Raw genomic sequence first — 23,188 nt, 5'->3', positions numbered from 1 at the left:
TATTTTTTTTTATTTTTAACTTCCCGCTAAGAAAATTGTAAATTTTCAAAAATTCGAGAAGTTATTGGTTTCGGTCCGATTTACGAAAATCGAATTTCCATCAGATGTCGACGTTTCGAGGTCCTAGGAAGCTATCCTGACTAATTTCACGATGATGTCCGAGTGTATGTATGTGTGTACGTACGTACGTACGTATGTATGTATGTAAATATTCATAACTCTTGAACGGATGAACCGATTTTGATCGTTGAGGTGTCATTCGACGCGGCTTGTTAATGTCTTGAGGCCGTAGAAATTTGAACTTAATCGGTAGGGTGCGTTCAGAGATATTTCAAAAATAAAATTTTTTCAAAAATGTTTTATTTGGATAACTTCCAATTTGCTCGATGGATTGATTCCAAAATCTAATCAGCTCTAAAACTCTATAAGCCGCGTCGAATGCCACCTCAACCATCAAAATCGGTTCATTCGTTCAAGAGAAACCGTTGACGAAAGAATTCAAAAAAAATTTTTTCCTTGGTTTTTTTGAAATTTCTCAAAAACGGCTGAGTAAATCAATTTCAAAATTCGACCAGCTTTAGAACTTGATAAAACGCGTCGATTGCCACCTCAACCATCAAAATCGGTTGATTTGTTCGCGAGATATCGTGGAAGAAAGAAATGCTAAAAAATGGTTTTTTACAAAACAATGGCATACAAAAGTATTTGCGAGCTCGAAGAGCTCGAAAATATATTCACAATAATGTTTTCGAGCTCAGCGAGCTCGAAAACAGCGGGAAGTTTTGGGGCTGGCCCGCAGGGTCAACTGACAGACCGATTTTTGTAATTCATTTGGTGAAAAAAAAATCAATAAATTTTTAATTGTCTGTTAACTTCTGGATCATTTTTTTTATTCGAGCTAAAATTTCTTCGATTGATAAATTTAAATTTTTAACTCGAGTATAATTTTGATCAATTGAAAAAATAACTTTTTTGCAGAAAATCATTGAAATTTTTGGGTAGAGAATAAATTTTCTTCAACTGAGATTAGAATTCTTGAATGAATTTTTCGTTTTTGATGCAAGCAAAAATTTTTTTGAATTAAAAAAAGTAGAATGACTTGAAACAAGAATTCAAATTTTTAGAAAAAAAATTCGTGATTCAAGTTAAATTTTTTTCTGTGCATGAACGTGATAATAATGATAAATTGTACAATATAAATATATCTACAAGACAAAAAAATCTTATAATCAGAAAAACGAGGTGAGACTTTGGTAAATTGGCTGGCGATAGCAATTAAGACAATAAATAAATAAAAAATAATTATTTAAATAATTCCGTCTACAATAGTAACATCTCAACTCATCACTTTGTCAATCCACGGTACAAATTTTTGTATATTTGTATAAACACCTGGTAAATGTTCACGACCACATCCAATTCCCCAGGATACTAGACCTATCAAAACATGTCTTCCTTCAACGGACATCGTTAAAGGACCGCCTGAGTCGCCCTAAACAATTAACAATAAAAAATAAATTTCAAAAATCAAAACATTGAGGCAAAGTCAAGATAAAAATTCAAATTACTTGACAAGAATCTCTGCCGCCTTCTTTGTAACCAGCGCACAGAAAAACGTCATGAATCGTTTCCCTTCGCCCAGCAGCTCTGAACCACCTTTGACATCGTTCATTTGGAATAACTTCGACGTCGACTTCTTGCAATACATTTGGAGATGAACTCTGACCATGTCGAGTTCTCCCCCAGCCGGCAACGGTTGCAGTTCGTCCTGAAAGTTTTAGATTTCTTGCGGGCAAACAAACAGGAATAATGTGTTGTTTGAAAGCAACAGCACGCGAAAGCTTCACTAGAGCAACATCATTCCGAAAATCTGTCGGTGAATATTGAGGATGAACCTGTTTTGTAAAATTATTATTATTTATAATTTATAATGTAAATATATAAATTTGTTTATATTTTTAAATAAATATATTTTAAATACCTCTTTTCTTTCTATATTGTATTCTTCGTGCAATTGTTTTTCACTTCCGTCTCTTACGTCCCATTCACCTAATCTTACTTTTAGATTATTATTTGGTGTTCTGTAATAAAGGTTTTTATATTTTTTTGTCTTATTTCTGCTAAGTTTCAAAGTCGAATTCCAATGAGTCTGAGTTTCTATAAAATTTCCACTCCTTCATTTGTTAGTTGTCAAACTTATTGGAATTCGACTGTAATTATAAATTTTAGTTTTATTTATACGAACGTAGCAACGCAGTGAGCAGCAGTTACGACCCAACGATTATTTAATAATGCTCCACCACATGATAATTTTTTTGATAAGAAACCAGATTTTATAATCGCAGCCTATAATCAAATTTTTTAATTTTCATTAGTATAAATGTATAATAATTTAATTCAACGCATGCACGGTTATCCTGTTTTAATACAAAATTTTTCAAAGTGTATAGAATAATATTCAACAAAATATAATTAACAATTATTAAGGGGGGGTAGGGTTTTCAAGGCGAAAAAAAAGCATATTTTTGCGATTTTTTCCCGGCGAGATGAGTAATATAATTTCATTAAGCTTAATCACATATTATTGTAAAACTTTTAAAGAATATCAGAAAAAATTTTCAACGAAAAATATTGATTAATAAACCGGTGACGTTGAATCTCCAGAGGCGCCTCGAAAAAAAGTCGTTTTGCGGTGAACATCAAAACTCGTTACCGGATCATCGGAAAAGAAAAAAAAATTGATATGTATTTTAAAGTTGATGTATTTCTCGAGGTAATGACGAAGAGTTTTTTTTTTTTTTTTTTTTTTATTTTTGCAGCACTTGGAAGTGAAAAACGCGATTTTAGCTCAAAAAATCGCGGTTAATTTGTTATTAAAAAATAGAAAAAAATGAAAAACAAAAAAAAACTTTTCGTGGTTACCTGTTGATTTATGTGAAGAAGTAATGATCAAATTTTCAAAAGGATCGGTTCCGTACATTTTGAGTTGTGATGTTCACGGACTTTAAAAATAACGTTTTCGGGAAAATCCATTTAAAGTTTTTTATTCGTGAAAATTTGAAATAAACTATCAATCAAAGAATATGAATTTTTATACTTATATTGAGTCATCAGTTTACATCATTTAAAAGACACACAGCCGGAGAAAGGGATTCGGAAGAACAAAGAAAATTGCAGCTGATTTCTACTAGGGGTATGTAGGGGCAGGTCGGGCAGGTAATATAAAAATCAGGTATACCGGCCGGTCATTTGAAACGCTGTAACTTCGTTAGTTTTACTCGGATTGATTTAAAATTTGTACACAATATTCTCGACATATTGTTCATTCAGAAAAAAAATAATAATTTTAAAACCCTACCCCCCCCCCCCCCCCCTTAAATGACATTGGCTATAACATTCCATCATCAATTCACTCCAAAGACCATTAAAAAACACTCTCTTCACTCAACATGAACTCATAACAGGCTTGACGGTAAGTTTGAAAATTAGGCTGTGACGTACAGTGTTCAGGTAACTGATTCCATCCTCTGACTGCACTAACTATGAAAGATTCATCATATTTCGTACTATGACAACTTGGTAATTCAAGATAGTCCTGACGCACATCACCCCTTCGGAGACGAGGCTCGCGAATACGTAAGACACCGCCAATAAGTGGCTTTTGATTTAAATACAAGGCTTTATGTTAAGGCTTTGTCTTAAGTGTTAACCAGCGCAGGTCTGTATAATACGGTGTTACATACTCATACTTTGATATTTTGAAAATGTAGCGAACACAAGCATTTAACTTCCTTAGTAACCTAATTTGCTGTTGACACCTTACATCCGTGTAAACTGCCGCACAATAATCAAATATAGGAAAGATCAAAGTTACAAGTCTCTTTTTAACTGACAAGCTAAACGCATTATCATGCATTTTCAATTGAGCAAGAATCCTCATACTACTTTTGCAAGTCTCAGTTACCTGCAAAGACCAGATCAAAGTATCCTCAAGCATCACCCCTAAATATTTTACAGACTTACAATAATTAATTACAGTGTTATTTATTACAATATTAGGCACATCAAGATGATTCAAGTCCGCTAATTTTAACGCTGTTCCAAAAATCGTCGTTTTCATTTTGTCAAGATTCATTTTTAACCCATTTTAATGCACCATTCAGATATTATAGATATTAGACCGGTTCAAAAAAATCGACTATTTTTTTTTTTTCGAAACCCGCAGTAAAATATCTTCCTAGTCCTAAAAAAAGAAGCCTGTGGAAACGGGAGCTCTTAATATCAATTTTGAAAGGTCGCTCATCGTAAATTTCTATTTTACGTTTAAATAACATGGAAAAAAAAACTTTTTTAGTTTGGAATTTTTCACCTCGGCAATGGCTGATTGTACGAATAAGCCCAGCATATATTTTTGTAGGGAATTTGACGCTCTACAAAAAAAGTCTCTTATTATTTTTCGACAAATCCATCTGTTCAAAAGTTATTGGAGCTCGAAGTCAAGTAAGAGTAAATTTTGAGATCTTTTTACTTTTTCGGCAAAACTATCATACTTATTATAAAATGTCATTCAATCATTTTTGTAGACAATTTTATTTTCTACAAATTATCATTGATAAATTTTTTTCAAATTCTGCATTGTTTTCTAGTTATTTCCATTTTAATGCCAAGCTCCTAAAAAAGTAGTGTTCTGATCGATTTTAAGAGCTTGGCATTGAAATGGAAATAACTAGAAAACAATGCAGAATTTGAAAAAAATTGATCAATGATAATTTGTAGAAAATAAAATTGTCTACAAAAATGATTGAATGACATTTCATAATAAGTATGATAGTTTTGCCGGAAAAGTAAAAAGATCTCAAAATTTACTCTTACTTGACTTCGAGCTCCAATAACTTTTGAACAGATGGATTTGTCGAAAAATAATAAGAGACTTTTTTTGGAGAGCGTCAAATTCCCTACAAAAATATATGCTGGGCTTATTCGTACAATGAGCCATTGCCGAGGTGAAAAATTCTAAACTAAAAAAGTTTTTTTTTCCATGTTATTTAAACGTAAAATAGAAATTTACGATGAGCGACCTTTCAAAATTGATATTAAGAGCTCCCGTTTCCACAGGCTTCTTTTTTTATGACTAGGAAGATATTTCACTGCGGGTTTTGAATAAAACAAAAATAGTCGATTTTTTTGAACCGGTCTAATAGATATCTCTTCATTCAAAATACTCACACAGTATTGAATACCTTTCGTACATGACTCTACTATTACCATTAGAAAGATCGAAGTGTTGGCACCAAATACAGTTTTAGAATGACATACACTGACATATTTAATAATTTTCAATTAGTTGTTAATATTTTATATTAATTTATAGTTCTCACAAAATATTTTTACGGCAAAATTTTGAATATCTATGTGGCTTAGATATACAGGCTTGATAAATTAGGATAACCAGACATGCGTTATAATGCGGACATGTAAAAAATCTAAACATATTTTTTGCATAAATCTCTATCGATTTATTATAAATGAATATAAAAAGTAGAGTATATTTAAGAAATAGTCACTTGTGCTTTTTTTAAACTTTCATATTCATCAACTTTTAACAATCAATGAAATATTTAAATACACTGATAGAAAATTTATATTGATTCAAGAAATATTTTCTTGAGCCAAGAATTTATTTCTGAAGAAAACCAATTGTCTTGCTTCAAGAAATTCTTGTCTTGATTTAGATTTTCTTGGCTCTATAGATTTTGTATCTTCGATGGATAACTCTCGTGTCTTGATCCGAAACTATATTATCTTCAATCGATACTATCGAATTCTTCAAGCAAGACCACTTGTCTTCAACTAAAAATGTCGTATTATTATTTTAAGAACTTTAAATTTTTGGTTCAAGTAATAATTCCTTGATAGAAGATGTTTTTAAAGTAATGAAAAAAAAAATTTTTTTTTAAATAAATTTCTACTTTAACATATCTGAAGTAAATGAATGTAGTCCTAAAAAATCACTTTAAAACTTTTTATTTTTAAAATAAAAAAAAAAGTTTTTCTTAAGCTGAGTAAATTTATATCTTGATTTAAAAACCGCGCCATTCTCGAAACGAGTCGGTAATGTCTTAAACCTAGATTTTGCCTATCTTAATCCAAGAGCAAGAAATTCTTGAACGAAATATGTCAGAATTTTGTTTCAAAACAAAAAAGGCTTCATCGAAAAATCAAATTCTCAAACAAAGAATTTTTTTTCTCTATCCGAGAATTTCAATTTTTTGGTTCAAGGACTTATTTCTTGAATTAAAACAATTAAAAATTTTGAAACAAGAACCACATTTTGAAGAAAAAATTTTTCTTGAATCAAGATAGTTTTTCTATCAGTGTAACCATTTTTTTATTAAAACTAAAAAAAATTTTAATCCCACGTATAAAAGAAAAGAAATCGAAGTTATGAATAAAAATGAAATAGAATAATATTTAAGCGTATCAAAAACTCTCACCTGCCATGGATGACTGCCGAAGCTTGAGCTGTGTCCACCTACGATCCTGTTACTTCTTGTGTAGAGCTCACCGCAGCCTGTAAATAAATAATAAATAAAGTTAAACATTAAAATATAAAAGTTTAATAAATTTTAATCGTGATAAATAAAAAATGAAAAATAAGTGAATGGCAAATCGTGCCATTTATCAGGTTATAGTTTTCTGGTATCATGCGAGTCGCGAGTGCGCCTACTTACTGTGTCAAGCATCAGTTGTTCCTAAATTTAGCAAGTAAAGCTGATATATAATATAGAGATGCACGGTGATGAAAAAGGTGATAGATAACAAAAATTAAAATATATTTGAATTGATAGATAAGAAGATAAAAGAGTGCTCTGAGTGGTGATAAAATCCTTGAGTAATTTAATGTTTTTTCACGGGATTTGTTGATTACCACGGTACTTGGATTGGTCCGCTGGAATATTTTGATAATCTCCAGTACCTCCAGCAATCGTTGGCCGGCTGTTGTAATCATCATCAGGATAATAGTTATTAGGATAATTTACTTCGGGATGATTAACGTAACTTGGCCGATCGTATGACGACAAATCATTGGGACGATCTTGCTCCCAAGCGGAATAAGTCGGTCCATATACTCCACTATTGTCATTATTTTGACTGCTGGTATGATGGACATTTGGACGATTTGGTCGCTGTCCTAATCCATTTCCATATATTCGTACATCATCTTCCACATAAGGCCGTTGATTCGGAAAGTTCAATGAAAATGCTAAAATTTATCTATCTCAAGTTCAATCGTTCGTTGAATACTTCCTTTTTATTCTTAAAAAGTTCTCTATTTTATTTACGTTGTCAGTCATGTTGCCTTTAATTCATCGGACTAATTATCGTCAGTCCGTCTGTATATTAGTTTTAATTACCAGTTATCTTGTTGTTTTTACAAAATGCTTATTCACTTGTTCCGGTTAACAATTTATATCAAAGAACAAAGAAAGCAAGCAACCATTAAATTCTAGTCTAATGTACTCGTACTCGAGAAATGTCTCGTCATATTTTTGAATATTGTTCATTTTATCAGTTAACTTTTATCTTTTTTTAAAATCTTTATTGTTACGGTGAAATTTTAGATTTACAGTTTATTTAATTTGAACAATTTGTTGCCTTCATGTTGGAAATATTTCAAGCATTTAATTGTTGTCAGTAATGATTTTTTAAAAATTTTCCGAGTCAAAATTTTGTGTAAGCATTTTTGATTAAAAATTTTTTACAATTAATTTATTGACTAAAATTGTTTAATTTTTAATAAATTTTCATGAATATTTTTTAGAAAATTAGTGAATAATTTATTGTTAGTATTTAAGTCTTGATTTTATAATTTTGAGACTACAAAATATTTTCGTCTCAAGTATTTACAATTTTTATAGAACAAAAAATTTTTATTCATTTATTTGAATTTGTAAAAATAAGTAGCAAATTTTTTTTTAACAAGAAATCAATTTTTTTTTTTACAAAATAAAATATCTAATTGATTAAAATAATTCCTGAGTCAAAATCAAAAAAGTAATTTAAGCCTCAAAATCCTACTTGATCTGTACTTCAAAAATTAGATTACAGAGGTTACATTTTTATGGTGAGAAAAATTCTCATCGGATCGCGTACAAAAGGTAACGGAAAAAAAGTGAAAAGGGGGCAGTTAATTAAAAATGGTCGCCATGATCGAAAAACATTTGAAATTTAAAAATCCTACAAATGATTACTTAGTAAAAGATGTTTTGTTCTAAGATTAAAAAATATATCATTTAAATTATTAATGATAATTAAGGGTACGCAAATAGTCTTCGAATCGAATAATTAAAATGTTTGATTTATCAGTCAACTATCAATAGTTAATTTTTTTATGTAAACAATAAATACGAGTAATCTACTGGAATATAGAAACTGCCAAAGAATTCAAAAAATACTGCTGAAGAATAATCTGCTGGCGCCCGGATTCGAACCCAAGACCTAACGAACATGGAGCATGACTGCTGCCACACTGCCACAAGGCAGCTATAGTTGTAACAATAATCTTCTGCTAAAGAATTGAGCTAATTCAAAGTTACAATCTAAAAGTATACTGGGCCATAGAGGGTTAAAATGAATTTTAAAGTTGTAATTTATGTCTTTATACGTGATTTTTGAACATTGACTTAAGTATCATATTACATACATTGGCAAGTCCAACATCTAAGGAATTGAGATCTTTGAGACTCACCCTAACGGACCCAAATTACGGTAAACCCACCGTAAATTACGGTAATCCACCGTAAAATACCGATTTACCGTAAATTACGGTGAATTCACTGTAATTTACGATAGCTTTACCGTAATTTACGGTGGATTTTCCGTAGTTTACGGTGGATTTACCGTAAAATACGGAAATACGGTAATCCACCGTAAATTACGGTAATTCGGTAATCCACCCTAGCGGATCCGAATTACGGTAAATACAGTGATTTACGGTAAATTGCCGTAATTTACGGTAATTCTGCTAGGCGCCGCAAAATTACGGTCAATTACGGCAATTTACCGTAATTTACGGTAATTCTGCTAGGCACCGTAAATTACGGTAAATCACTGTATTTACCGTAATTCGGATCCGCTAGGGCACCCGAATTTTTCACGGTAGATTTATCGTTTTCGGCGGTAAATTTACGGTATACCCGCCGTAGTTTATAGTAATCCACCGTAAAATACCGATTTACCGTAATTTACGGTGGGTTTACCGTAATTTACGGTAAATCTACTCGAATTTTACGGAATTCTACGGTAGATTTACGGTAAAATTACCGTAAATTTACGGTAAATCAGATCTGCTAGGGCAAACTACATTTTTAATTTTGACTCGAGTCCATTTAATGATTAAAATTGTATAATATTGTTAAATTATATCAAAACTCACTGGCATTTTGAAGTAGTCCAGCTGTAGGTCGTGAAGGTTCCTTTTCAGGAATATCATCATCATCAATACAGCAGCTCCAAATCAAACCACCTGAACACAAATCAACAGGTCTTCCACCGCTCAATACGCAGCTGATACTCAATCCACATTCGAATTTGGCGCCCTTATATTTGCACGTTTGGGGAATCACTGTAATTTAAAGAACAATAAAGTTAAAAATAATAACAATCACCAGGTAAATTTTTGACTTAAAATTAAATCAGCACAGATAGGTGTAAAAGATAAGTTAATATAAAGTAGATGTAGCACGCGATAATATACGGACATCCTAGTTGACTTAGTTGTGACAAAGTGTAACAGTTCCAATTGGCAACAGTCCGAGACGTAGAACGTTATTTTAAAATTATTACAACAATTATATTTATATAAAGCAACAAGACATACTTCTTCCGAGCATGTCCATTATTCCACTGTTGAGATTTGCTGCATGTCCCCGATGGTCTTCATAACTCGTGTAATTTTTTTTTTTCTTTAAAGTCTCAACAAGTAACATCCCTTGTTCATGGCTACTTAATTTTCTTCTTCTACCACGGCGAACACTGTTACCATTAACTTGTTCTTCGACTTCACTAGTATCCCCAGTACCCTTCAAGTCATCCAAAAATTTTTCAATTTCATTTTTATTTCCCTTGTCTTCATCATTTAAATCTTCCGAACTCCCCAATTCGATATCCGTGAATTCGTCATTAATCATTTTATTTTTTACTTCTTTACTATTTTTCAACTCGGAGAATCTTTCATATATATTATTATTTCTTGATGCATTTCTGATTTCTTTCTTCTCAATCCTTCTATTTCTAACAACTTCTTTAGCATTATTAGCGTTATTACTTTTATTATTATTATAATTATTATCATTATTATTATTATTACTATAAGTATCAGCACTTTCGTCAAAAAATCTATCAACACTAAGACGTTTTCTTAAAACAGGATACAATTTATCATGTGAAAAACTTGTTAATCTCGAGTATCCAAATTGTTCTTGAGGTTTATTATCTCTAATTTCCGTTCCATGGAAATTTCTTCCCTCAATTCCAATTATGTAACTAAATAAAAATACGACAATGGCTGTTTTACAAACAGCATTATTGTCACCATAATAAATAAATTTATTCGTTATAAATCTTAGCAGCATCATCCACAAAACTTTTGAACCCAAGTGTGTAAAAAATATATTTTTCAACCTTCCGACAATTTTGGTTGTCTTGTCATCGTTCACCAATATTACAACACACGATAATCACAACACCAAATCACCAAATATTAAATTTTTTAGCTTAAATTTTCCGTTTGAATTTAATAATCACGAATAATAAATATTTTTTCACTGTCAAGATCAGTTTATCAGCTTAAATTAAATGCACGTGGATGTTACAAGTGCCAAGCGACGTCTGTCACGGTCCTATCGAACACTCGCCGTACGAGTCAGTCGGTTGCTTTCACCGACTTTGGCTTTCTCATCGTGTCTTTTTACCTACCACCTCATCCTTTTAATCCTACCATACATATTATTATTCCTCTTTTATTATCATTTTTATTCCTCTATCTCCATACTCAACTGTGTACTTGTTTTTGAACATTACTTCTATCTCAAACATATACACTAGAGTGTCTCAAAAAATCGACTTTTTTTTTTTTCTTGAAGAACATTGAAAAATCGACAGAGTATCTCTAGACAAAGACCCTGTTAAAATATGAGACCTTAATATTAATATTGAAAGGTGGCGATTCACTATTTTCTTTTTTCCATTTAAATAACATGGGAAAAAAAAATTTTAATTTTGGAATTTTATACCTCGGTGATGGCTTATTGAACAGATAAGTTCAGGATATACTTTTGTAGGGAATTGAACGCTCTACAAAAAAAGTCTCTTATTATTTTTTGATTAATCCATCTGTTCAAAAGTTATTAGAGCTCGAAGTCAAGTTAGAGTAAATTTCGAGATCTTTTTACTTTTCCGGCGAAACTATCGGACTTATCATAAAATGTCACGAGATCTTTTTTGTAGACAATTTTATTTCCTACAAATTATTGTTGATAAATTTTTTTCAAATTCTGCATTTTTTTCTAGTTATTTCCATTTTAATGCCAAGCTCCTAAAAAAATAGTGTTCTGATCGATTTTAAGAGATTGGCATTGAAATGGAAATAACTAGAAAAAAATGCAGAATTTGAAAAAAATTTATCAATGATAATTTGTAGGAATTAAAATTGTCTACAAAAAAGATCTCGAGACATTTCATGATAAGTCCGATAGTTTCGCCGGAAAAGTAAAAAGATCTCGAAATTTACTCTAACTTGACTTCGAGCTCCAATAACTTTTGAACAGATGGATTTATCAAAAAATAATAAGAGACTTTTTTTGTAGAGCGTTCAATTCCCCACAAAAATATATCCTGAACTTATCTGTTCAATAAGCCATCACCGAGGTATAAAATTCCAAAATTAAACTTTTTTTTTTCCCATGTTATTTAAATGGAAAATAGAAAATCGTGAATCGCCACCTTTAAATATTAATATTAAGGTCTCATATTTTAACAGGGTCTTTGTCTAGAGATACTCTGTCGATTTTTTAATGTTCTTCAAGAAAAAAAAAAAAAGTCGATTTTTTGAGACACTCTAATATACACGTATTTGATTCCTTATAACAGGCAAAGCCAACTAAAAAACTGGACGTCCTCATATCTCACTTTTTCCTTTCTCCTTTCATTCCTTATTTATTCCTCACGTATGATGAATTTATTTTCACGCGCATTCAATTACTCACTTTATCTAACAATCAGTTTTATTGCCGACTACTGACACAGTTTTGCCAATAATTTATTTTTTATTGTGATTATTATTTTTTTTTTTTCTGCAGGAAATAAGTAATGGAAATAATAAAAAAAAAAAAAATTGATAATGAATAATGATAGACTTAAGGCTTGCGTGTCACCAAGACGTTCTAGTTGGGTGACATTAGTGGCTTCCGAAAGAAGAAACTCTTTTGTCGTAGGAAAAAAAATTAAGGATACTTAATCATTGTAAGCCTTTCTCTTTCGTGCCAAGTAAGTACGCATTTATTTAGTAGTTGTAGTTTTATTTGCACCGAATTGGTCGCATTATGTGTATACTGTACATACTTTATGTTGCTTCCGTAGAGTATACTATTATACATAAGAAGACATTATGTCGTCTTCAGAGCATGCAAAATGCTATGAGGGTTTTCAGATCGTGTGACTTGAATACCGACTCGGTTGGAACCAAGTGAGAACTCACTATGAGACACTTCGTGACACCTCTATGATATCAACTGACCAAACGGGTTTATTTCATTTTTAAATATATCGCTTATTAATTATTTATAGTTATGATAACACACTAATCGATGTTAATTAATTAGCGCTGATGATCTAGATTAGTTATCAAATTTATTCAAATTTATTGTATTTTGTAAATTATAAAAGGGAGGGCCCGACAAAATGAAAACGCTAAAAAAATAAGTTATATTTCATTTTGATAATATAAAGCTTGTGTACACAGAAAAAAAGAATTTTCCCATACAAAGTTGCCGAGCTTCGAAATTTTCCCATAGATCGGCCGATGCCTGGTTTGCAATGATTGGCCAATAAATGGCTAACTATACTGCCTCTCTAAAACTAAATAAGTGAAAATTTCACTAATTGAAATAGTGATCTTAAAATTTACTACAAAATTAGTGATTTTGAATTAGATTCACTAATTCATTAGTGATTCCCCGGATTCTACAATGATTACTAGTGGTGCCTCGCTTAAGGACTTTTTATTCTGTCATAGAATTATCAAATTCAGGGCAAAATTAATTACGATAATTTTTAAATACAACGGAACAGTAGTAATTAAGGTAAGTTAATTAAATAAAACCTAATTTAGTTGCTAAATAATACATCTTGTTATTTTTTAATAGCTTTATATTTTCCCTCGCGGATTCGGGGTTACTGTGAAATCACAGTGAAATCACAGTGAAATCAATTTTACCGTAAGTTTACTGTGTATTGATGGTAATTTCATAGTGAATTCACAGTCGTTTTGTGCCATTTCGTCACTCTGGTTATATAGTAATTTTACAGTAATTTTATGGTAGTTCCATAGTGATTTCACTTGTGATTCTTTTGTAGGTTTAGAATAAAATTACCATACTTTCATGATAATTTTACTGTCGATCAGCTATCGATTTATGGTAACCCAACAATGGTAACACTGAGGCTTTATCATGGGTTCACAGTCAGTTTATCGTGATTTCACTACGAATTCACTGTGATTCCATAGTAATCTGATAGTGTTAACTCTGTGACTTTACAATAGTTTCACAGTCAGTTCATAGTAGTTTAACCATGAATTTACCATGATCCCATGACAACCTAGTAGTATTAGCACTGTGACTCTATGATATTTTCACAGCAAATTATTCGCGTTTTCTCCATGATTTCACTCTACTTTGATAGTGATCTGATACGGTACATCTATCATTAATCCAATTTCAAAATCAAAATTTGAATTAATAAATGCTCCTATAATTGTTTGTAAGTTTAGCAAATATTTTGGCACATATGTATTTTATTTATTATAAATTTAGCTATTTTAGGAATTTCCGAGCGAAACTTTATCTGTAATTATCTAATTTAGTTAATTTTATAAAAGCTTAAGACGGTAAAATTCTTCAGAATTATAAAAAAAAATAAATAAATAAAAAAATTGAATAACTTTTTTTTTAAAACTGTATAAATTGAATTTAAACTACTGCAAAAAATAAAGAGAACATCATTTAGATTAATATTTCAATAGTAAATATTTATTATTTATCATAATTTAGAATAAAATATTCTTCAGTTCAGAAAACTTGATGATTTACAAATGAAGGCAAACATTTTTTTTTTTATGAATATCGTATTCTTTTAATTTTATAGTATTTAATAAAATAATTTTTCTTATAACTTAGTCTTGAGTATATATAGTATTGAATAGCATCAAGTAACAGATTAAATATTTAGTTCCGAATGCGTGTGGTGGCCGAGTGGGCTAAAGTACATGACTTAAGCTGCTCTTCAATCGAAGGGTCGGCAGTTCGAGTCCCATCGTACGTTAAAAAAAAATAAAATTCCTTCTTTACCGAGGGTAAAAAATAGCATTTAATTCTCCAGAGGAATTACATGAAGTCATACAAAGGGATAATAAATAATTTTTTTAAACAAGAAAAATTATTTATTGAAAAACCAAGATTAGGATTATTGTTGCTATTATAATATTATTATTAATTTTATTATTATTATCTTTGAATCAATAAATATAGGATCTCAATATTGCCCCTAAATCTCGATGAAAACTAAGCAGATCCAGGATTAAATGATTAAGTAATCACAGTAATATTACTGTCAATTCACAGCGATATTATTGTGATTTCACGAAGAATCTATAGTAAGACTGCTGTGAAATCACTGTATGATCACGGTATTATTACTGAGAAAGCATGACTGAAGCACTGCAGATCCAGCATAAACTGATAGTGAAATCACTGTAAATACACAGTGAGACTACTGTCAACTTACAGCTATACTACTGTAAATTGACTGTTATGCTATTGTGATTCTACTATGAATCGATGGTGAAATCATCATAAAATTACCATCGGATGATAATTATCACACAGTAAGCAAATGGCACAAAGTTACAGTGATTTCACTGTCATTTCACTATGGGTTCACTATCTTTCCACTATGATTTCACCGAAATTTCACCATGATTTCGGAGTAATCCCGAGTCCGCGAGGGTTTACTCCAAATTTTTTTACCGAACCTTAATCAAAACCATCATTGACAATAGATTCAGGTTATGAGTATAATTATGATATAAATATTTACCATACGATAATAATTTTAATTGTTAATTTAGTCGATCAAGTTGCTAAAAAAATTTTATAATCAATTACAAATAATAATAATAATAATAATATTTTGATACAATATTATTAGCAACGATACAATATTTTTCCAAATAAATCCTCGTCAACAAGTGAATTAGTACATTTTTGACTAATTCAATCACTGAAATTTTCACTAATTCTATATGTTGTTTTTTTCACTAATTCAAAAAGTGAATAGTCACTAATTCATAGTCGTATACTTTGGACAATTTAGATTAGTGAATATTCACAAGTAATTAGTGGTTTTTCACTAATTTAGTTTTAGAGAGTGGTGAATCATTGGCAGCCGTCTTTTTGCTTATAAAAATGGCGCACGATTAACTGCCGTTCGTTGGCCAATGGTTTGATCGAGTGCTCTTGATACCAAGCTTTGGCCGATAATTGATTGCCACGATTGGCCAATGCTTGCCGATATTTAGCCGATCTTCGGCCGATGCTTGAAAATTGGCAGCCATTCGTGAGCCAGTAATGGGCCGATTCTTGTTTTTTTTGTATGGATTTTTGCGCAAGAAATTTTTTCTTACCTCAAGAAAATTATCGTTTTCAATTTATAATGCAAAAAATTTATTGGGGTAAGTAAAAATTTGTTGCACCCTAATTTATTAATTGAAACTACAAAGGAAAAAATGGAGTCTAAAATTTATTGTTAAAACATTCTGAGGGTAACACGGAAATCATCAAGCAAATTAGGCTACTTAAAATTAATTACAAGAAATTTTTAAACCTAATTATATGAATTAAAGGTCAAAAAACGGAGCAGTGGTCATAGAGTACTTCTACCCTATGGCTAAAAATAAACAGTTGAAATTTTTTATTTTAACTTTTAATATATTTCGAAGATAAAATGTTTTGGAACTATAATTTATTGTTCAAGCGCAACAAAGAAAATACCGTTTGTTTATCTGAGTGTAAGAAGAGAATAGATGAAGTTTCCTCTCAAGCAAAGAAAATACTTTTTTAACTGAAGAAATTATTTGATTGTTAATATGGAGGAATTTTAAAAATATTCATATGAAACACTTTCTTTGAATGGATTTTATTTCCTTGATCAAAGATATTCTTAAAAGAAATTCACATACTTTATGGTTCAAAAATAACCAAAAATTATATATATATAATTGATTATTTAACATTAAACGGTGAATTTTTGTTTTTATCAACTCATTATTCATGTAACTTATTATTGATAGATTCATAGAAAAAATTTAAAATTAGTATTGAAATATACTTACATCCTAATTCATCAAAAAAACGCGACTGTCCATTTGAAATTTCGTTATTTGAATGATCATCATGACTGTTGATATCTAAAATTATTATTTATTATTTAAAATTTATTTTTTAAAAATACTAAACTAAAGCAAATTTAATTTTTTTACAATTTCAATCAGACAGTGACAAGCTTAGAAATTATTAAAAATTATAAACAAGCTTTTCACTAAATTCAAAAATTAGTGAAAATATAAAGAACCCAGAGCAAAATGAGACACTATTTCAGTTAGAAAATTTTTTATTCAAAACCGCTTATTGCGGAGTCTAAGCCCACAATTGAATCTAATTAAAACTCAATAGGATTTTCATTGGATTCAATCAGATTCAACCCGATAATCAGAATGCAATCGAAGTATTCGTTATTTCCCAATTGAAATTTTTTTGTCAGATCCAATCGGAAAATAATTTCTTATCGATCATTTTTTTGATTGAAAGTCAATCGGAAATTCTGGATTGAATCCGATTAGAATTTTTCCATCAGATTCAATCGGAGTTCTTAATCAGGGGAGAGAATTGAATAAGTTAATTACCTGTACAGTGTCATTATAAAAAATTACTTTTTTCTTTTTCATAATAATTTATATCAACCCTATCAAAAAAATTCCACGTAGGAATCGTACTTAGATTCCCACAAGGCGTTTTCGGGTGGATTCCTATATGGTTTCCTATAGGAATACAGTTCCCATGGGAATCCAAACTATACAAAAATTCATATAGGAACCCAGTTTAGATTTTTATGTCGTTTACCATGTAAATAAAATTTTTACACAGAAATTCGGGTCCACAGGTTTCTATTCGAATTTCTCACATGGGAATCCAGGTCTCTATAGTTTCCCATGTAAATTTACCATATGGGAATCCAAGTACCCATACACGTTCTCACATGGATTTCTATGTTAATCCCTACTTTACCATGTTGGTTCCCTTAGATCCTTATGTAAATCGATAGTTTCCTACATAGATTTCTATTAATTTCCATATAATCTTACGTGGTTTTTTTTACAGGGAACGCAATTTTATTATATTTCAGTATACCCTAATTCCAGAAAGTATCTCACTTGAGAAACATTAAAAAAATAATTTTGGCCGCATTGCCAGGTCAGTAAATTTGCCCCATCCTCTTATGTAGACACCGTAAATAAGTAGGAAAGAGTGGGGCGAAACGAAACACCATTTTTTAACAAAACAAAACTTTTTTTTGTTAATGTTGCTCTACAACAAACATACAGTTAGTTTGTCACCTCAAACAGTACAAGCGTTTCAAAATTTTGACCGAAAAAAAAAAATTATTCAGTGTTTATTTTCTAGGTAATTTTTTAACGAATCGGTAACAGAAAAACTCAGAGGTAATGTGAACTTAAAAAAAATTTTTTTTTTTTAAATTTTTTTGTGAATTTTTAAGACATATTTTATAACTATCAGCTACGAAAATTAAAATCTCATTTATTTTACATAATTACTTTTAATTTTCACACAGAATTTTACAAGCATTTCTATTCTACTATTTATAATTTTAGTGAACACCATAAATTTTTTTTTATCGAAATTTTAAAACGGTTCTACTATTCGCGGTCGCCAACTTACCCCATATTTTGTTCAAAAATACAGCAAATTTTTTTTTTAAATATTTTTCTCTTTTGCTTCACTCTCTCCTATTTTTTAATTACAAAAATAGTTTTTCTCTGATTTTGCACCAGGTTCCTCCAAAATAATTCAATTTTTTGACTAATAATTTTAGTAATTGCCGATTAATTTTTGCCAAAAAAAAAAAAAACTTACCAAGCGACATGTATTTATCATTCCTCCTGAAATTACTATCCGCTAAATAAACTGGTACATTATTAAAATAGATACCAATGATAAAAAATAACACAGCATTCATAGCTGAATAATTTTAATTGCCATTAAAATTATTTTATAAAAAAAAAATTATTTTATTCATTTTTATAAATTTCGTTTTTTCTCCATATTTGTATCATTAATCTCAGTTATTATTTTTTTATACTCAAAAAAATTTAATAATAATAATTAATGGTATTAATTTCTATATCGTAACGTGAATCATCGTGAGGATTTAAATAAAATTCAATATCATCTAGATATCGAATATCAGGAGTCAGTACCCGCAGCAAGGAAGTTTGAGCCGTAGAACGAGTGTATATCTATCGTGCAGTCCTGAGCAAAAGTGGGACACGAAAGCAGGCCACTGAAACAAGTGGAACGGCTTTTAATACAAACTCTTTACTTAAATATTATATTGTAGTAGTGTCTCATACTCATGAGTAAAAGACTTCTCTACTGATCATCATTTTCGTGGACTTGTTTACTCCATCATCCTCATCACCCACCAACTAATTTTTATTTACATATCCTACACTCTGTACATCATAATTATATAAAATTTACATGGATTTATAAACTACTTGATCAACATAATGCTACACTACATCAGCGGACACGTTCGAGTCATTAGTGAAAGTTCCCTCCACTCAGTTAAATTGTGACTTTCAACTTTGCCCGTAAATAATTGTCTAACAGAAAACTTTTTCGACACTATTCATTATCATAATTACATACATTTATTATTTGTTTAAATAAATAAGTCTATTGTTTTAAAATAAAATATAAAATAAAATATAATGAGGTCAAGATAATTTATGTATACTCGAGTTTTATCATCTTTTGATACAAATCGTGTAAATAAACGATTGAATGTGAGAGTTGGAGAAAAGTCATTTAAAATACCGGATGGCTAAAGATATTTACAAGATGATATGCCAGAAAGGTAGAAAGGATGTTTGTATATAAAAGGATTTTTTAATCTTGATTCTGACATAAAAAAAAATTTATAAGAATAATGAGGAAGAAAAGAGGCCTTAACATTGCAGTGGAAATCCAAGGGCACTTTCGCCATACGTCAATATCTATCTATGGAGAAAATTATTCCGTACTGTTTGTACATTACACGTGTATGATCTTAGATAAAATTCTCTATAACAGTTATTTTAAAAGCCAAGTGTTTTGTCGTTCATTCATTGCTCGTTCGCGCAAACGAAAGCACAATTTAACTTTTACTTTATGGTTGTACAAAACAAAGCAGGTGAAAACAACCTTCTCTCATAATAAGAAACCATGAAATTGAAATCATGGAATTTTTAAATTGTCATGACAGTTTACAGTTTTTTTTTTATAATCTAATTTGATAAATTTTAAGTACAATAGAAAATTATTATGAGAAAAAAATTTTTTTTAATACCGTAGCAAGGGCGTATTTTAATTTTGTAATTTATTTAGTCTCTTGACCCTTGAAATTATTTAATAGAACAATAAAATTATAATTAAATTTAATGACAGTCATTTTTTCGAACTTACCTTTATTTTATTTTTTTAAATTTTCTGTTACAGTAAATAATTTAGTCACAAAAAAATAAATAAAATCACAAGTAAAACAGATAAATTATTTAAAATAATAATTTAGAATATGCCGACGAATCGAGAGTCCCATTACAAACAAGTAAAGGATTAGGACAGTACGAGACGTCGTTGACTACTGATGAGGAACCGAAACATCGTCATCCAACGCACTCCCTTTACTTCGCTCTCTCATTGATGGCGATCAGCCTCCTTTTCTTTACCACACTTCTCTCCACTGTCATGGACCCAACTTAAACTTTATTCAATACAAATAATAATAAAAGTTACGAATAAAAAAACACACCAATTAACGATCCAGTGAAATCTTTTCTCCAATCGCTTTGCCGTATTCCACTTTCATTTTTTTCCCTTACTCTTTCGTTTCTTTACTCTCCAATGTCTGTATCTGCGGATATTTCGAGGCGCCAAATAATCGAGATGTAAGTAAATTATTACAATCAAATGTCTGGAGAAATTTTTAAAATATTATTTTTTTGTTGTAATTTTTTATTCCTTGATATTTGCTTATTTTTTATTATTATTGACAAGATTATTTTCTAAGTCATTATTTTAATAAAATGATAATAATTACAAAGAAAAAAAGTTTTGTAGTTATGAGTCTAACAATAATTTGAGTTTAAAAAAATTATTACTTTAATAATATATTATTTGTGAAATAATTATTTTTTACATAATTTCAATAAGTAGAATATAAATTTCAAGTAGAGTATAAAATTAATATTATATATTAGGAATAATAAATTATAATTTTATGGTCGAAGGAAATTCATAGTATCGAGTTTTCTTTGCCCGAGACAAAAAACAAATTCGGATTTAAGTCTCAAAGTTCTTATTGAGGTTTTTGAGGATCAATTTAGAATTTGGAGATTGACAACAGTATAGAAAGTTATCCTAGTTTAGTCCGCAAACTAGTAGTTACGAGCAATTTTACCACTTTGAGAACTTAACATAGAATATCATAATCTGGATTAGAGCCTCAAAATACTCAAAACATACAGGAATAATTTTATCCACATTTGAACCTCAAAAGCCTCATTCGAAGTATTCTCTCCCCTCCCTTTTTTATCTGAATTTTTCCAAGTCCGAAGTATAACTTTTCATTCGGTGAGGATGTTGAGGTCTTGGTTATAATTTAAAATATATAGATATACACTTAGCATGGAGTAAATCATTTTTCTTAATAAGTGATATAAACTTTTTTTGTTTTTTACGATGTCCTCGAGCAGGAAAAGGTCAGAAAAGTCCTGAGAAAAAATCTTTATTTGATTTATAAACTCACGTCTAACGAGGGAAGATTTAAAGAGGATGCTGTCCCTATATTTTTATGGAGTGGCCCGTAACTTTCCTCCTGTTGGGAATAACTCAACACAATATAAACGTTCTTTGTTCATTGGGCTCTTCTCTTCTAGTAGGAAAAAGTTCGAAGAGTCTTGATGAAAAATCTTCATTTCATTTATGACCTCGCGCTTAGCCAGGGAGGATTAGGGAAGTTTCTGTCCATGTGTTTTTATGGAAAGTGGCTTGTACCTTCTTTTATTTAGGAGTAACTCAGCACAATATTACCCTGATTAAAAAAAATGATTAAAAAGTATTTAAAATGATTTGTTTTTTAATCATTTTAAATACTTTTTAATCCTTCAAATCATTTCTAATCCTGTCTCTTATGGACATTTAACGTGTGAAATCATTTTTAATCATTTTTTAACTTCCCGCTAAGAAAATTGTAAATTTTCAAAAATTCGGGAAGTTATTGGTTTCGGTCCGATTTACGAAAATCGAATTTCCATCAGATGTCGACGTTTTGAGGTCCTAGGAAGCTATTCTGACTAATTTCAAGATGATGTCCGAGTGTATGTATGTATGTATGTAAGTACGCACGTAAATACCTGTATCTTTCGAACGGATGAACCGATTTTGAACTTTAAGGTGCCATTCGACGCGGATTGTCAATATCTTGAAGCCGAGAGAAAATTGAGCTTGATCGGTAGGGCTCGTTCAGAGATATTCCAAAAATAAAGTTTTTTCAAAAATGTTTTTTTTGGATAACTTTTAATGTGCTCGATGGATTCATTCCAAAATGGACTGGGATCTAGAACTTTATAAGCCGCGTCGAATGCCACCTCAACCATCAAAATCGGTTCATTCGTTCAAGAGATATCGTGGGAGAAAGAAATGCTAAAAAATGGTTTTTTACAAAACAATGGCATACATAAGTATTTGCGAGCTCGTAGAGCTCGAAAATGTATTCACAATAGTGTTTTCGAGCTCAACGAGCTCGAAAACAGCGGGATGTTTTGGGGCTGGCCCGCAGGGTCAACTGACAGACCGATTTTTTTAATCAGGGTAACGTTTTTTATTTATTATGATGTCCTTTAGTAAGAGAAACCCTAGAAAGTCCTGAAAGGAATAATGCATCGCATATTACAGTAAATATATCTTATATATAAATTACCTCAATTATAAACTCCGCATCTTGATGGAGAAATAAAAAAAAGTTCAATTTTTATAAAAAATTTTTTTTATCGATAAAAAAAGTAAAAATGACGAAACCCTGATTAAAAGAAACGATTCAAAACGATTCGAATAATGAAAATTATAATAAGCGATTAAAAAGTATTTGAAACCATTCAAACTTGAGAAATCTATAATACCCTAAATCTACGTTATCAGTTAGATTGCATTTAAAATGATTAGAAAAATCTAATTAAATAGAATCGTTTTAAATCGACAAATAATAATTATCAATTGTCGATTCAAATCTATTTAAAACAATTTAAAAAATTGAATTGTTTCGAATTGTTTTAAATTACCGTGGCGAGCCAGAAATTTAACTATTATTTGTCGATTCAAAAGTATTCAAAGAGATTTAAAAAAAATTTTTTTGAATCGTTTCGAATCGATTTTAATCGTCTCTTTTAATCAGGCAAAAGCTCCGGATCAATGGAAATTTCTTTGAGCGGGAAGTACAGTATTCAAAATACTTGATGATAAAGAAGAAAAAGAAATCATACACCCCCACCTAGTGTTGAAATATGAAAGATTTT

The 23,188-nt window shown here is 30.3% G+C and overlaps 1 protein-coding gene across 4 annotated transcripts; it reads right to left on the bottom strand.

Moving 5' to 3' along the window:
- Positions 1 to 1,286: 1,286 nt before the first annotated feature.
- On the bottom strand, positions 1,287 to 20,328 carry LOC130669542 (serine proteinase stubble-like). Of its 4 annotated transcripts, XM_057472498.1 has the most exons (10): positions 20,082 to 20,328; positions 18,489 to 18,915; positions 16,670 to 16,744; positions 9,437 to 9,625; positions 6,929 to 7,264; positions 6,495 to 6,571; positions 2,246 to 2,346; positions 1,982 to 2,081; positions 1,569 to 1,895; positions 1,287 to 1,492 (listed from the first exon to the last, which is right to left on the bottom strand). In XM_057472498.1, the coding sequence occupies exons 2-10, from the start codon at positions 18,589 to 18,591 to the stop codon at positions 1,337 to 1,339; spliced, it is 1,464 nt and encodes a 487-aa protein (XP_057328481.1). In that variant the 5' UTR covers positions 18,592 to 18,915; positions 20,082 to 20,328; the 3' UTR covers positions 1,287 to 1,336. The 4 variants fall into 4 exon arrangements, with proteins under 4 accessions (XP_057328481.1, XP_057328478.1, XP_057328479.1 ...); XM_057472495.1 differs by lacking the exons at positions 16,670 to 16,744; positions 18,489 to 18,915; positions 20,082 to 20,328 and adding an exon at positions 9,881 to 10,927; XM_057472496.1 differs by lacking the exons at positions 16,670 to 16,744; positions 18,489 to 18,915; positions 20,082 to 20,328 and adding an exon at positions 9,881 to 10,927 and having other exon boundaries at positions 6,932 to 7,264.
- Positions 20,329 to 23,188: the final 2,860 nt, after the last annotated feature.

The sequence above is a fragment of the Microplitis mediator genome, chromosome 6, assembly GCF_029852145.1.
Source record: "Microplitis mediator isolate UGA2020A chromosome 6, iyMicMedi2.1, whole genome shotgun sequence".
Lineage (NCBI taxonomy): Eukaryota > Metazoa > Arthropoda > Insecta > Hymenoptera > Braconidae > Microplitis > Microplitis mediator.
Note: the sequence above shows the minus strand (reverse complement) of the source record. Positions and strands in the feature narration are given on the sequence as shown.